Here is a 16,882-nt window from a genome sequence, read left to right as displayed (position 1 = left end):
GAACTGCTTTCACTGAGCTGCTGGGGAGAAGCCAGTAAAAGAAGTTTAGCTGCCGTTCTCACAAGTCACAGCCTTCTCAGCCATGCATTGTCCTATGAATAGAAACATACAAGTATTGAGACTTCCCAATGCACGGCTGCAAAGGTTGTAAAGTACATGTGAAGATAAAATCCAAATTTATGCAAGTTGTCTAAGTGGGACCCACCTCATAAAGCCAGAAGCCACAATGAGGCACTAAGATTCTAAGAGCCTGTTTGAGAGGGCCTCGTGCTTCAGCATTTATTGATCTGCGATGATTGAGTCACTTCAAAAGCTAACAAAGATAGTTTCACGTGGATGACATTTCTCACCTCATTTAAGTGTATTTTTGGGTCTCTGGAGTTTTCACCAAACATGGCTTCACAGCTTTTCCTATGATGATTCCTCCCAAACAGGCACCAAGTGGGTCTATAATACCATATTATGGGATGGGAGCAAGGTTTAAAATATCGACCTGTATTGGCTGATATGTATCATTTTGGGAGCTCTCCGATATGCCCCTACAGAGTGTATCAGGGATCTGATTGGTTCAGGGGGTGGAGGAGTCTTAAACCGGTTCCTTTAAACCAGTTTTGAAAAAATAAAAAAAAAATACCAACATGGCCCGATACGCCCCTACCGGCGTATCGGGCGTATCGATATTATTGAGACCCATTTAGTTTGCATGGGAGTAAGTGATCTTTATGCCCATCTTCTTTTACAGCCAATTCTAAATATTATTGAGACCCATTTAGTTTGCAAGCTTCATAATCATAAAATACACTATAGATTTTGCCTGAAACACAATATCAAAAATATTTTTAATTTGTTTTATATATAATATATAATATTGTGTTCATTTTCAGTTTAATTAATTTACTTATACCATTCAATATCTAATTACAGTCCGACTTTGATTTGAATCTAGTATAAAAATCCAATGGATAATATATGATTCATATTCAGATATGAACAAATCAAATTTAGATATACTTGTGTTCGAATTTGACTCATTCGCAGCCCTATCACTCACCTTACCATGGAGATGGAGAGTTTGCACTTTGCTGTTATTAGGATTTGATCCCACACCTTTATATTTGAGCCATTCAGCTATCCCAAGTTTCTCTCCACTATGAGCCAGGGACCTTACCGAGCTAGCTAATGCATTCAAAAAACTTATGACTGGCCACATAACCATCTTCCATCTATTTTCATGGCATAAGGCAAACGGAAGATGTTATTTGATACACGTGAAAGTTTGGGGGTATTTGAAACTTCTCATAATTTATTCAAGTGGTGAAGCGACACCCCAATGGTTCAGCAAGGTTTTTGGAGTTCATCCAAACATAAAATAAAATAAAATAAAGTTTGCTCAAAGCTTTGAAAAATATTAGTAAACAATGATTCTATGCAACTTTTTGAAACAGCTAATGTAAATGTCTTCCTTATCTTTTTTTGGGAGAAATTTCTAAAAGTTGCATAGATTCGTTATCTATCAGAACTCCTTATGATGTATTTTTCTACATAAACTAATAAGGCTAAATTATTAATGCATGATTCCCTATGTGGTTTCGGTCATATACTTATTCCTCCTCTCAGTATGTATATTTAAAATAATACTCCCTTTTGCCTTCAAACTAAGGGTTTATTGGCCTGGCATCTAGAATTGTAATAATTACTTTAATAGCTGTATTGGAGTTGGATAACTTTTTTTGATTATTAAATATGAACGTAAAGAATATTATTTTAAAATCAGAATATTGAGGTAGAAAAATAAAGAATTGACTGTTTTAACTGGAGATGTGAGAAAGTTTCTTTTAACTATTTAATAAAATAATTAATAATTAATTAATAAATATAAAATGATTAAAAATAATTAGGTAAAAGAATAATTAACTATTTAGTAATTAATAATTAATAATATTGTCAATTATTAACTATTATTAGTTAATAGTTATTAAATATTCATAAAGTAATTAAATAATTATTTCATTATACTATTGAGGGGGTTGTACCACCTCTACCTGGCCCAATTGCCACATTGACACTAACCTGGCTAAGGAGTTGGTCACAACCTCGGCCGAGTGGATGATGTGGAGCACCATCACACGTCAGAACCAATAGTTGGCAAACGATGAGCTGCTCATGGCCTTTCACAATGGGAAGTGCGGAACCACCCCAAGACCTTGTCCAAAGGCCATCTTGGCGCATACCAAAAAGTGAGGAGCACGACACCACCCCCGACGAGTATTTAAGTGTGGCTTACAAGGTATCTCTCCCTTCAACTCCCTTATCACCAGAGGTGTAAATTGGGCCAGGCCGCCCGCGGCCCGACATGATTTTGGACCAGCCCAGCAAGGCATGGCATGAAGACCAACGGGCCGTGCCAGGTTCGGCACGGAGGTCCCCGTGGCAGGTCACACTCGGCCTGCCCGGGAATATAGCTGTTGGGCCCCCCTCCCAAAGGGGCCCAACGGCTACTTTCAGCTTTTGGGGGTTTACAGAAATACCCCCCCCCCCAACAGCTATAAATAGCTATATTAGGGGGTATTGTTATATTTTGCTTATGGGGGTTGAAAAATGATATAAATGCCCCCCAACAGCTATATAATAACTAGTTTATGGGGGCATTTTGGGTAAAGTTATAAGCAATTTTACAATGACCAAAATACCCCTCCCAACAACTAAACAACAGTTTTTTTTGGTATTTTGGGCAATTAAATTATGTTCAATTCCTATAAATAGCTCTATCCTCCACCATTCTCATAATACCAATTCAACAATTTTCTTAATCTCTTCTCTCTCTCTCTCTCTCTCTCTCTCATACTCATACATTCTCAATCATTTGCAATCTAAGAAATTCTGATTAGCTAATTGTCTGATTCTGCATTCTCCAATTATCAAGTCTCAACTTTATCGAAGTTTCGACTTTCAACAAAAATGCTTGCTCAACTAGCTCAAGTATCTCAATTCAGGAGGCTTGGACGTCAAAAGGCTTCAATCGTTGAAATCAAGTTAGGATTTTGAACCGACAATTCAGATAAGTAGAATTAGATTAATTTTTATCTTTTTAGAATTAAAAAAATGGCCGACTCTTCTCAAAACTGATTCCCCAACATGTTAACTATGGATGACATTCAATCGCATCACAATAGTGTTAGCACTAATGCGATCGATGTTGATGGAAGTGGAACTTTCACCTCCGGTAGTAATGATACTGGGGAAAAAGGAGGGCTTCTAAGCTGAGTAGCCCAGTTTGGAAAGTTTTCAATGTAGAGGATATTGAGGGGAAGGGGAAAAGGGCCGTTTACCAAAAATGTAGGAAAGACTTTAGTTATTGTAGCAAGGGTGGTATGGGCCATTTGAGTAGTTTTGGTACTTTTAGATATTCACAAGAAAAAATGAGACAATAACTTGCTAAATGTATTGTACATGCAAAACAACCATTTATATTAGCTGAAGATCTAAAGCTAGAAAAATGGTTGTGTAATTCTGTAAACCCACAATATAAAAAAGTTTCTAGGAATACTATAAGAATTGATGCCTTAAAATTTTTTTATTCATATAAACAAAATTTAATTTTTTTGTTAGCAAATCTTAATTCTAAAGCTGCAATTACTTCGGATGTTTGGACATCCAAATTTAATATTAGTTATATTTGTGTTACTGATCATTTCATTGATGAAAATTGGCTTTTGAATAAAATAATTTTAAGTTTTACTAGGCTTGAAGGGCCACATAGTAGCCCAACTATTGCTGCAAGTATTTTAAATACTTTGCATGCTTATGGAATAGAAAACAAATATTTTAAATACTTTGTTGCAAGTATTTTCTATTAGTTTTGATAATGCCAACAATAATGATTATGCAATAAATATTTTAAAATCTTAATTAAAACCATGCTTAAATGGTAAATTATTTCACGCAAGTCACATCTTAAATTTATGTATTCAATATGCCTTGAATATTATTTCTATTCATATTTCAAAAATTAGAAATTATATTATATATATATATATATATATATATATATATATATATATATATAAAGTTCAAAAGCAAGAAAACAAGAATTTAAATATTTATGCCAAAATTATGGTTTAAAATATAAACATTTTATATTAGATATAAAGCATAGGTGAAATTCTACCTATGCTATGTTAGAAGGTTGTATATCTCATAAACAAATTCTTTATGATTTTTATAATTCAAAAATGTCCAATGATATGATATTTGAAGAAGACTAGGAAGTTGCGGTCTGTATAAGAGTTTTTTTAAAACATTTTTATGATGCAACAAATGAATTGTCTGGAATTTATTATCCAACTAGTTGTAAAATATCATATCAATTAATGGTAATTAGTGATTGTTTTGCTAAATATAGAAATAATCCACAATTTCAATGTATTGTTGAAATTATGGAAAATAAAAGTAAAAAAATATTGGGAGAACATTTTTCCCCTTTACTGTTTAGCTATAATATTAGACACTAGGATTAGGAAAGATGGTTTAGATATTTTACTTGAAACATATTATGAAAATGTGAATATTGATATAGGAAATAAAAAAGAAAAAATTAATAATTTATTATTTGAAATGTACAGTTTGTATGAATCTGAAGTGATAGGAAATTCTTCTTCTTCTTCTTCTTCTACTTTTGACCTTGAGCCCACTAGTAGAAGAGAAAAACTTCTTTATTTAATAAGTAGAAGGCAGAAATCTACTAGTTTTATAACAAGTTCATTTACTGAACTTAATTTTTATTTGCAAGTAAAATTTTCTAATTTAGGTGAAGTATCAAATAATTTTGATATTTTAGCATAGTAGAGTAAACACTCGAAAAATTATCCAGTTCTCGCCACCATGACACATAATCTACTAACCCCTCTAGTGTCTACAGTTCCATTGGAGTCTTGTTTTAGTGCAGGTAATAGGGTGTTGGATGACAAAAGAAACTGCATGAACAATGAGAGCATAAAGAAGTGCATTTGCTTCAAGGATTGACTAGATGCAAAAGATAGATTACAAGACAAGGGAGGGCATGATACAACATCGCACATTTCACCCAAAGCAGATGATAAAAGTCTGAATGATGATTCATGAATTTGACTACTTGTAGAATTTTTCATTTTCTCAAATTATTGTAAATTTTTTAAATTTTATTTAATTTATTTGATATATATTTTTAATTTTTAACAATGTAATTTTGTATTTTCAATTTATAACCATATTGTATTTTTTATATTTTATTAATTTATTCCATTTTTATATTTCATTCATCCAAGTATACAATGATCCAATCATTGTATTTGCAATTCACTAATTTGTACCAATCAAATTTAAATGAAATAAAATTCCTATTTTTCTTCCATTTTGTTATTCCATCATTCTTATTTCAATTTGGTTAAGTATTTTTTTTTTCATTTATGTATTAAATAACTTAGATTTTTCATTTCTTAATTTTTTAAATAGTTCATAATTCCCAAAGTTCATAAGAAAGTTAAATATTTCAGTTTTACAGTTTTATTTAGAAAAGAAATCAAAATGAAAAAAAGAGGAAAAAGAAACAATGCAACTTGGTTTGGCCCAAGCCTAAGGCCTACCCTATGGCCCAGCCCGGCCCGACTCAAGCCAATGGCACGGCTTGCAACCCGGCCCGACCCAAGCCCACATGCCAACACGGCACAACACGGGACCGCTTGGGCTTGGATTGTGGGTCGTACTGAGCCAACCCCTGGAATTTCCATCGGGGAGGACGACACGACCTATAGCAGCCCGCAGGCTGCCCATGGGCCGTGCCATATCGGCCTAGCATGGCCCACTTTACACCTCTACTTAGCACTCTAGCTCACTTGTTTCTCTACTTTCTCGCTCTCTTACTCTTTAGTACTATTCAACTACAATTTGACTTGAGTGTTGGAATGCTCCTCCCGGAACCACCTCGAGGCTTTTGACTTTGGTTCTTTATGGGTCATCAAGTATCAATCATATCTTCTAGCACTGTTCGTCCAACGCTTCTTCTCCACAATTCCTCTAGCTCAGTTCGTCCAATTCAGTAGGACCTTTATTTGCTGCTTGTTCGCCCTAGTGCGAACAACATCAACTACATTAATAAAATAATAATGTGAATTAATTAAAAAATGAAATCAATATTGAAAACAAAAATTAATTAGTAGTTCAAACAAATACATGTCTAGAAATTAAAATTAAATAATTAATTAAATAATAATTATTAATAATCAATTTTTTTAATTATATTAACTAAATGTTTTAGAATTTAATTAATAGTTAAATATTAATTAAATGTTAGGGAGAATGAAGGTTCAGCCCAGGGTCAGAATTTATAGACTCAAACTACATTTGGGGTAGGTGCCAACTCGGAATTGATGCCAATTCACAGGCAGGTATGGATGCATACAATGTGGGTTTTTTACCTTCTGAATGATTATAGGTGTACAGTGTAAATCAGAAACTTGCATTGGGCCTATTCATACTTCTCCGTAAATGTTATTGCATTAATTAATTAAAAATCAACCTTAAGGTTGAACCATTTTTCCTGTAGGTTGTGGGTTAGCAGTTCAACCATTAGGCTTAGAAGAGGAGGAAATGGGGTATTTTTTGAAAAAGTAAAAAATTGAATTTACAATATAAGCTCATACATTAAGGGGGCATTCTTTTTCTCGATTTTGAGAGGGGGAAAAGTTGGTCAATGGGATTTTGATTCCCATTGACCAAGGTGGCATTTGATAAATCTAAAATCTAAAATCTGAAAAGTTAAAATGATATTAAGTGTCTGAAATCTTAAAAGAGGCATTGATGCTTTTTTACTTTTTAGAGGCTCTAAATACTTAAGATTGTTTGTGTTGGACCAAACCTTTAACATCTGAAATGTATTGATTTTACTATTTTACCCCTAGAATAGACTTTTGGTAAATTTGAACTCAATTTGTACTATTTCATATAAAATAATTTATCAAATTCAAAATAATATTGAAATCATACAAAAACTTATTAAAATAAATAATAATTATGGAAAATAATTAATAAATAATAAATAACATAATTAAATTAATAAAAATAATTAATCACTATTAAAAATTTAATAAAATGATTAAAATTTAATAAAAATTAAAATAATAAATAAAAATTAGTGGTTACTAATTAATAATTAATAATATTGAACTAACACGAATACGAAATAATTAAATACATAATAATTGAAAATAATTACGAAAAATAATTAAGAATTAAGAATTAATAAATAACATAATTAAAATAATAAAAAATAATCACTCACCATTAAAAAATAATAAAATGATTAAACTTGATAAAAATTAAAATAATCAATAAAAATTAATGGTTGCTAATTAATAATAATAATATTGGACTAACACAAATAAAAAATAAGTAAATACATAATAATTTATAATAATTAATAAAAATAATCAATCACTATTAAAAAATAATAAAATGATTAAACTTTAATAAAAATTAAAATAATCAATAAAAAGTAATGGTTACTAATTAATAATTAATAATATTGAACTAACATGTATAAAAAATAATTAAATACATAATAATTGATACTAATTACTAAAAATAATTAATAATTAATAAATAACATAATTAAATCAATAAAAAATAATTAATCACTATTAAAAATAATAAAATAATTAAATTTTAATAAATTTTAAAATAATCAATAAAAATTAAGGGTTACTAATTAATAATTATTATTATTGAACTAATACGAATAAAAAATAATTAAATACGTAATAATTGATAATAATTACTAAAAATACTTAATAAATAATAAATAACATAATTAAATTAATAAACATAATAAAATGATTAAAATTTAATAAAAATGAAAATAATCAATAAAAAATAATGGTTACTAATTAATAATTTAAAATCAAATAATATTAAAAAATTGAATAAATTCCATGTTAATTAATAAAAAATAAGACATTTAATAATTAATTTAATTAAAGAATATAAAAATTTTAAAATTAATAATAAATTATTAGAATACAAAATTATATTTTATAATTAATTTAAAAATCTTCAACAACAAATACAAATAAAAAATGATAAAAAATTTTAAAGTTACATAACATTTACTACATAAGATAAGTTTACACATAATAAAACGATGGTGATGATCTACATGCCCGTACGCCATACATGTAATTATCCTAATCATTGTGATTTGTTCATATATCCCATAACTACCTTACGCAAATGTAACAATAATAAACAAAAAAAAATTAAAACGACAATAATAATAAACTAGATGACATTGCATATAAGAAATGTATGTTGCATCCAAGTGCCATCTCTTCCTTAAGCGGTTGTGATATTCGGATTTTCTATAAGCCATGAAGTAGGTTGCTTAAAATCCTTAAGCTCTGCCACTAGGTCGACAATCAGTTCATCAACCCAATAAAAGGAGTGTGTATACTTTTCCCACATTGGGCAACACAAGAACACTCTTCCCTGATTTTAATTTATTCCAGCCTTGTAAAGTTTCATATATCCAGCCCCGCATGCACACATTATTGGAGAACATCTAATAACTATTTTCCCTATATAAAAAAAATGTTTACGTATATAACTATAACAGTTCACTACAAACAAAGCAATTCTAATAATAGTTCAAGTACACAACTAGGATTAAAAAAAAATAATTCAATGCATGTTCCTATATACTAATTCTTGTGCAATTTCCTCTCGCAATAAGGCCATAAACTGTGCATCAGCTTGCCCATGAGGTGTCTCTCCCTCGTTGTGCTCTTCTGCCTCTACTTCCTCAAAATTTTCATTAGGCACTTGCACATCAGGTTCACCATAGTCATTGAAAAAAGAATCAACTATTGATTCCCTTTTTAGATAGTTGTGGATAGCGAAGTATGCAATGACTATGTCTCGTTGGACATAGAGATTGAAATGTGCCACCATCCGTTTAAGAATTGGAAACCAAGCTTGCAGGACACCAAACGATTTCTCAATTACATTTCTCAGCTTTGCATGTGCTTGGTTGAATCGTTCTTCTTTAGTCCTAGCATGCACATGTTGAAAGTCTGTTGCCCAATATCGTACATTTCAATAGAGTGCCATAAAGTGTCTTGTATTAGCATACGCAACATCACATAGGTAGTACTTGTCTGTGTCAATCAAATTTATCCATAAAAAAAAAAATGAATTCACCAAAAAATAATGAACACCCCTAGAACATCAGTCTCACCGACAGATGGAAATGGAAAGTTGTTGGCAGGGTTGTGTACAACCTCATGTAAAACCCTAGCGTCATATGCTATTCCTTCCCAACCGACATAAGCATATGTGAACACCATGTTAAAATCACAAACATCTAGTACATTTTGGAAACACTCTTTCCCTCCTCTTCCTCAATATGCCAATTGTTTCTCCGGTGGTACCACAGCATGAGCATGTGTGCCATCTAAAGCACCAATAGCACCCTTCAACAAATAAAAACAAACAAATAAAACTCGTTTTGAGCTCAACCCCTATAATAAAAATTATGAAACCTATGTGACATTCTCAATTAATTACCTTGAATACATGTCAAAGTCGTTTGTGGTGCCCTAGGTAGTTTGGGTTTGTGTCAAATGTAATTGGGCAGATCATCTCTTGTGCACATTCCATCATAGCAGCCAACACTTGATGAAAGTATCTATGCATTGTTTGAGTGGAGTGTTGGAACTGTCTCTTCAAAATGGAGAACCTTTCATTGTGGCTCAAACACAAAAGAAACATAACCATCTTCTTTTCCACTGATATGTATTAGTTATCATGCAACCATCCGCGATTTCGAAAATGGATACATCCGTACATATGCTTCAATAAGCATCCTCATAACCTCAATGGTGTGGGTATCATTTCTATTTAATAGTTCTTGTGTATACATATAACTGGGTAGTGCAGATTCACAATCCGACATCCTTAGAATACGCTTCTGTAAAGTTTTTTTTTTATATACCAATATAGGATGATAATTATACCCAACCTCTTCATCCTAGGTGTCAACATATTTACTAGTTACCAGATAGACATCATTCTACATTGAAATTAATCTAAAAGCAAATATTCAAGCATGCCAAGAGAAATATGAAAATGTCAACTATGTCAAGTCATCGAGTGTCACAAAATAGTATCATCTATAACATATCCAAAATATCTAAAAAAAACATATTGCATATGTCCATCCAGAAGTAAACCGTATCATAAAACTAGTTAAAAAAATAGGTCCACCAATTTGTTCAACTAAAACATCATGTTCAGATACGATCAAAACCAACAAACAAGTCCTACGAGATGTTCATCGTCTAAGGAAGGGCATGTTGGGGACGGTCCTTGCTGCAGATTGAAGAGAATCTACAAGAGGAAGGGAGTGAAAATCATGGCTAGAGGTCAGAATTCTATTGATGAAGGTGAAGACAGGGAAGTGATATGTTGAGGAAGAATGAAGGGAGCTGCTGTATTCATTTTTTCCCTTTAATTAATCGAATTAATTGAATTCAGACTGTTGCAAGTCTGTTATATTACAGACTTTCAAAATAAAGTCTGCTATATTAATTGAATTCGGACTGTTGCAAATTTACCACAAACATAACTTATTTACAGACTGATATATTTACAGACTATTTCAAACAATTGTGAATCCTATATTAGGCTCAGATAATAGTCCATCCCTCCAAGTATAGACTATGCATTTAATTAGTTATTAGTCTAGTTCAATTGTGTTGAGGATAATAAGGCAGTTTATTTAGGACTGCATTCTGTAATTTTATATTCAGAGGTTTTGCTAGTTCAGATTTAATTTGTTTATGGTTTTATATTATGGTGTGAAAAGACAAACTCCATGAAGTCTAGCCAAGATTCATTCAAAGAATGGATCTGGACCCTGGTATCTCCATCTCTTTGATCATGTGAAACTGGTTAGTGTTGCATCCACAGCTCAACTGAGAGAGGGAATTTATCATTTCTAGTTAAAAAATAAAAAAAAAAAGAAAAAAAATAATATATTGAAATTTTCAAGCATATTAATTTTATTTTCTCATATGCCTTACCATTGTGTGATGTCTTGAAAATCAGGATAGAACTGGAATTTTAACTTTGAATTACTGGAATTTCATCCTAATCAAATATCTGGTATGGTTCAGCTTTAAAATTGTTAATTCAAGCAAACCGAAAAAGATAAGGTTGAGTTCAGGTATAAATTAGATAAAGATTCGGATTAAAACCATTGCACCATTCAAACCGTCTAATAGATCAATTAACTCAATGGTTTTACTTTATTGTTGTATTAAGCCTAAGGCTTATGTTTAATGAGTGGAATCATTAAACATGTATGTTAGAGACATAAACACAAATATTACAGATCATATCAAATAAAAGAATTATGTGTTCAAGAGGAGCCATTACTTGGTGTAATGGTAAAATCTTGGGCTGGCATGAGTGAAAAATGTGGCTTCGAGTCTGAGAGCAGACACTTTGTTCAAAAAAATGTCTAAGATAAAGACTCAATCCCGGATAGCTGGGACTAACATTAGGTAATCGATGTAGTTCCCCTTATTTAATCAAATCCTGCTTTGACCATATCTTTCATTTAGACTGTATTAAATTAAAAACCAAAATGAAAATAAAAATGTGAATGCACAATATTGTTCAAAATTTAGGCCGTGTTTGGTTTGATATAAGATAAAAGAGAAACAAAAAGTTGAGGGAAAGTTCTAACTTCTAAAGGAATTTCACAAAATTCCTTTAGATCTTTATGTTTCTCTTATTTTCTGTCAAACCAAACATGGCTTAAGGAAACTTGATTAATTGATTAGCTACCAATAAATCAAACAATTTTTAACCATAATTTTATCATAACTTTTAACAACCCAGAAAGATCTCTTTCTTTCTCTTTTAATTACCAAATACATGAGTACTAGTATCCTACCACATGTCCTAATGTACCACAAGTGAAATTAGGATTCCCATTCATGCATCCACCCATAACACATGTCAATAAGAGGCACCATTAATTTACAAGCTAAAAATGATAGTTATATTTTTATTTAAATAAAAAATCAGCAAATTGTTCAATCTCTCTCTATCAACTCTTGCCTACAAGTCATCTGGTTCCAACAAAGAAGTTGTATGTGATGAAAAACATTCATTTGAAAAATTTATAAATTAACTTATAATGAAAAGTAAACCAGAGCAGATCCAAATTAAGTAAACAGATTAGCTTATTCAGGTAGAGAAGGTTATAAATTAAGTAAATAGACACTATGTTCCAACAAAGTAGAATATGGCCCAAGATAATATGCTCTAAAAAGGGTTCTATGTCCACTCAATTACATATTACTATATACCATTTTCCTGCTCTCTTCGAATTCTTTAACCAAGAGCTTGAGGTTGGACATTTTGCCTTGTCTTTGAAAACTTAAATAGGGTTGAATAGGTGTGGAATGGACAGAAACTTATGTTATTTGTGAAGAGTAGTACCTCAATCCAAGCTTTATAGAGTTCAGATATGCTACAGACATTTGCTGTAACATTATATACTAACACAACCACCGTATTCCACCTGTCTTTAACACATGTATGCCCCTTAATTAACTCAAGTAGCCAATGTTCGCAATATGTGTCAGTAGCAGATCCAGTCTCAGCTTTATAGGGCTCAAGGGTAAAGCCATGGAGTCTACAGAAAGTAAAAAAGTATGACCTTCGAGTCTTTTTTTTGTGATGTTTGCTTCTTCCGTTCTTCCTAAGTTTGTGAATTTCGAGATCCTGGATATCCAATTCCAATCCCATATTCCTTGCTCAAAATAGGCTATTGCAATCTCCATTCAAATTAGTAATTGGGGAAGAAAAGGTCAAGTCACCATGTGACAATTCTATGATTCTCCAGAATCTCCATTTTGACTTCAGTTGATAACAGAGAAATTTGGCCAAGAAGGAATTTAGCCTTTTGCAATCATCTAATTTGAAATAAAATGTGGGAATGGTTATTTCAATTTCACTGTTTCAGGGAATCAATGAGGTATGGAATTGAAAGCAAAGTCCATTCCCATGATCCAAAAGTAACTCAACGTTTCTTTAGCTAATGTGTGTTTATAAAGGAAAAAATATGACAGAGACCAATAGTACATATACCCTCAGATTGTCTTGACACCTGAAAAATGATACACTTAATTGCAGTTGGACATACATTCTTCACTATTAAAAATAAAGAGAGTATATGGATAAAAGTATGCAATTAGGAATAAATGTAAAAAGAAGCTTCTGAGAAGGCCAACAAATCATGTTTTAAATGAAACAAAAATTGGAAGAACAAGAACTGAGAATCTATATTATTTAAGCAATTTTGAAAGCAAGGAGATTCAGTATTAGTAAATACTTGGCAAGTCTTGCTTGTATGACACAAACCTTGCAGTCCCTTCAACACCCCTCTCTGAGATTTGAGGGCAATCCTCAACTGTCAGCCTTTCCAACTTGTGTGATCCCACAAGTGGCTTTAGCCCATTATCTGTCACAACTAAACACTTAACCAGCATGAGAAAACTCAAATGTGGAAATTGTGCAACAAATTGCAGCCCCTCATCACTGATCGCTTGGCATCTCACAAGCTCCAGGGTCTGCAAAAAGTGAGCTGAACAAAGAGCTTCCATCCCATTGTCGTTGAATGTGGAGACATGGTCAAGAATCAACACTCTAACTGGACACGTCTGGATTAGAGTGAGGATACCACTTAAGTTAAATGAAGAGAATGAGGAAGGGAAGTGATCTCCATCCAAGTATGATATTTTAACTGACTCAAGCATAGAACAGTTATGAGCTATTGCTTTCAGACTCTCATCTGTCAACCTCAATGGAATGTTTAAGAAAAAACGTGAGAAATCTGAGGGGAGGTGAAGGGAGATAGACCGAAGGTTATTCGATTTCTGTGTTAAGTTCACAATGTCACTGTCTCTAACTCCAATACACATGTGCAAGTAGAGCTTCTCTAATGCTCTGCAGTTATCCAATAACCAAGAGAGCCCTCTTCCTGGACTGACAATGCAATTAACCAAGCTAAGCTCTCGCAAGTTCTCACAGGAAATCCAGTTGCCCTTCCATACATCCAGATCATTCACGTTCGCAGAACTAAAGTCAGCCTCAAACTGCAACCGTTTAATCTTCTGCCAACCAGGTCCAAGCTTGTTAAGGTATCCTTCCCGAATTGCTTTACAGTTCTTAATTGATAAGTCCTCTAGAGTCCCCAGCATCCCAAGGTATTCCAGCCACTCAACGCTACTCACATTTGAGCATCTGGTAAGGTGGAGAGTGGCTATATTCTTGCACCCCACAACAAGAAAAAATAGACCACGACCAGTGATCCTTGACGTGTAATCCAATCTGAAAGCCACAAGTTTTCTGCAAGAAGCTAAATGGCGGACACCAGCATCAGTAATGGAGTTACAGTGGCTCAGAGTCAAGTCGACCAGAGAAGGACAGTACTGAGAAAGTATGAGAAGGCCTTGGTCATCCATTTGTTTTCCTAATTCAGACCAGTAATCATTGTAATTAATTTCTACTTTCTTCAAGTTGGTGAACCGGTTGCAGAGAGAGGTTAAAGCTTCATTTACAGGGTGTAATCCGATACCAACTTTAAGTACTTCCCTTTGCTCTCTCTCAAATTTGTGAAGGCGTTTACATGCTAAAGAAGTGGAATTCCGATCTACAGTTTCCTTCAGCCTATCCAAAATCTCCCAAACCAAGTGATCTGGCAAATCCTCCATTAAGATCAAATTCTTCTTCCTTACCAAAATGGAATGGAATTGTTATCAACCTGAAATTATGGCAAAACCCAGATTTTAACTCAAATACAGGGTAACAACCCACAAGTAATTTCTATAAATAGTGCTCAGTTATGGAAATTTTACAGAGTCAACAACTAAAGATATTGCTTCTGTCCACAAAAAGCATCTTTAGACAAAATCAAAACCAATTACTTTTTTTTCCTTCGGAAGCAAGACAACAAAACTCGAGAAAGCGCCATATCATACTTTCTGCATCCGATCTCTACAAATTTCCTTCAAAAAATAAAACTATTTTGGTTTAGAAAAGAAATATTTTTGAAAGTATTCATTCTAGTTTTTCCACCCCAAAATAACACGTACAGGTATCAAAACCTGAATTGAACGAAATCTAGACCATAATGCGAAATTAATCACTTCCGATCCAATTAATAGTTCTTCCATGTTTAACGCAAAATGGTAGAAATAAGAGATTTAAAGCTAAAAAACCCAAAATCATTCAAATAAATACCATTATGTAGAAGTGAGATATCTGCAATTTTCTGCAGCAATGCCTTATAAAAATGAAAAAGAACTGATAACAAATGGCGGTTTCAGAAGAGAAGAAGACGAACCGAAGAACTTGAAAGATGACACATGCAATACATGTTATGAACAGATTATCAGCAAAGGCATAACAAATTCTACCTGAAATAGAGAAAGCTAGAAGATTCACGCGAACTTCCAACAAGGCGGCCATGAAGATATTTTGATAGCTGTTGCAATATAAGTAGATCTCTTCCTTCGCTTTCGAGTTGTTTTAACTGTATTTGGAATATGACCCATTTTATCCGAAAGTTGCGGTATAATAAATTGGCAAAATTTATCTAACTCTCATACCTTCTTGAGAGAAAATGGGAAACCACCTGTCCCACGTCAACCCAGAATTGGAATTCCAGTTTTATGTCTGTATTTATGAACATCACTCTCCGCCGTTAACTCGCAGTGTTAATTGTCAAAGCAACATGACTCACGGCAATTGAAGGGATACCCCATAATAAGGATTTGGGAAGCAGATCAAACAGTTGGTGAGGTTTATCAAGAACATCAACTGCTTCACCACAACGCAAATCATGCATATGTATTCGAAGAAGACTGCAACGTTGATTTTTTTTTTTCTTTTGGTAAAATGAAATCTTTCATAAAACTCAAGGGGGGAATGCACCAGAGTATGAATCATGGGCAAACGGGCGAATCCAAGAAGCCCAGTCAGAAGGCGACATAACGGCAACATGACGAGAAGCAACTTCCGCTGCTAGACGGTAGGCAACAGAAAGAGCTATGAAGCTATCCCCCCCCCCCCCTCCGTTCTGCTAGAAGCCTGATATCAGTTAGTTAGTAGATGCCGGTAAGGAGAGGAGCCGGTTGCTTTGGAATCATTGATCAGCTTGGCAGATGACTCAATAACAACTAGTAAAGGATTTGAAGCTGAAAGCCTGAAAGTGAAGAGCTTCTAGGCACACCAGACGAAGCGCCCTGAGCTAGTGAACTCCACGTCTAAACTAGAACTGCAGAGAGCTGAAGCCAAGTGGTTGCGGTTGACATTGTTAATCTCATCTGAAGAAGAACCCTTCTTTCCTTTGCTAGCTGTTAGAACTTAGAAGAGAAGGTCTGATATTGTCTCATATGCTGAATTGGGCCGAGACGAGTCCAATAAATACATTTTCGGGAGCGGGAAGGTTGTGTTTGGTTTCGTTAGATTTTCAATTTTCAACCCGTAATGTTTGAATTGAAACCTCGTGTATAAACACTAATGTTTGTAGTGGGGCCGGCCTTAGCCCTTAGCCCATCCCCCATCCCCCATCCCATAACAGATTAACAGATAACATCCCTAGCCCTAACCCAGGTCAGGCGCAGTCGGAATTCAATCCTACCAACCCGCTGGTTGTTGGCACTTTGCACTATTGTTTATCATATTTGCATTTGATGAGAAACGTGCGTTTTTTTATCCGTGTCTTTCATTTTAATAGCCAAACAAGCTCAAAAGTCGGATTAATGTGATTTGACCC

The 16,882-nt window shown here is 33.3% G+C and overlaps 1 protein-coding gene and 1 pseudogene across 3 annotated transcripts; both read right to left on the bottom strand.

Annotated features, from left to right (window-relative positions):
• Window positions 1–8,709: 8,709 nt before the first annotated feature.
• LOC148869553 (uncharacterized) lies at window positions 8,710–9,374 on the bottom strand. The gene is made up of 2 exons (XM_088969918.1): window positions 9,266–9,374; window positions 8,710–9,101 (listed from the first exon to the last, which is right to left on the bottom strand). The coding sequence occupies exons 1-2, from the start codon at window positions 9,372–9,374 to the stop codon at window positions 8,710–8,712; spliced, it is 501 nt and encodes a 166-aa protein (XP_088826044.1).
• On the bottom strand, window positions 9,182–16,501 carry LOC148869552 (F-box/LRR-repeat protein 14 pseudogene; annotated as a pseudogene). 2 transcript variants are annotated; one of them, XR_016106972.1, is made up of 4 exons: window positions 15,714–16,495; window positions 15,522–15,637; window positions 9,595–14,866; window positions 9,182–9,500 (listed from the first exon to the last, which is right to left on the bottom strand). The product of XR_016106972.1 is annotated as an F-box/LRR-repeat protein 14 pseudogene, transcript variant X2 (transcript). The 2 variants fall into 2 exon arrangements; XR_016106971.1 differs by having other exon boundaries at window positions 9,182–14,866; window positions 15,522–16,501.
• Window positions 16,502–16,882: the final 381 nt, after the last annotated feature.

This window comes from Nelumbo lutea, chromosome 2, assembly GCF_056320005.1.
Source record: "Nelumbo lutea isolate HS-2025 chromosome 2, American lotus-T2T, whole genome shotgun sequence".
In the NCBI taxonomy this organism is placed as follows: Eukaryota; Viridiplantae; Streptophyta; class Magnoliopsida; order Proteales; family Nelumbonaceae; genus Nelumbo; species Nelumbo lutea.
The sequence above is the reverse complement of the archived record's forward strand: the minus strand, read 5'-3'. Positions and strand labels throughout refer to the sequence as shown.

Excerpts from the sequence above, each read along its gene's own strand:
- LOC148869553 (XM_088969918.1), bottom strand. The coding sequence starts at position 9,374 with ATGGTGTTCACATATGCTTATGTCGGTTGGGAAGGAATAGCATATGAC. Across the intron at positions 9,102-9,265 it reads CTTTCCATTTCCATCTGTCG|ACTTTCAACATGTGCATGCT; the intron begins GTGAGACTGATG and ends ATTGGGCAACAG.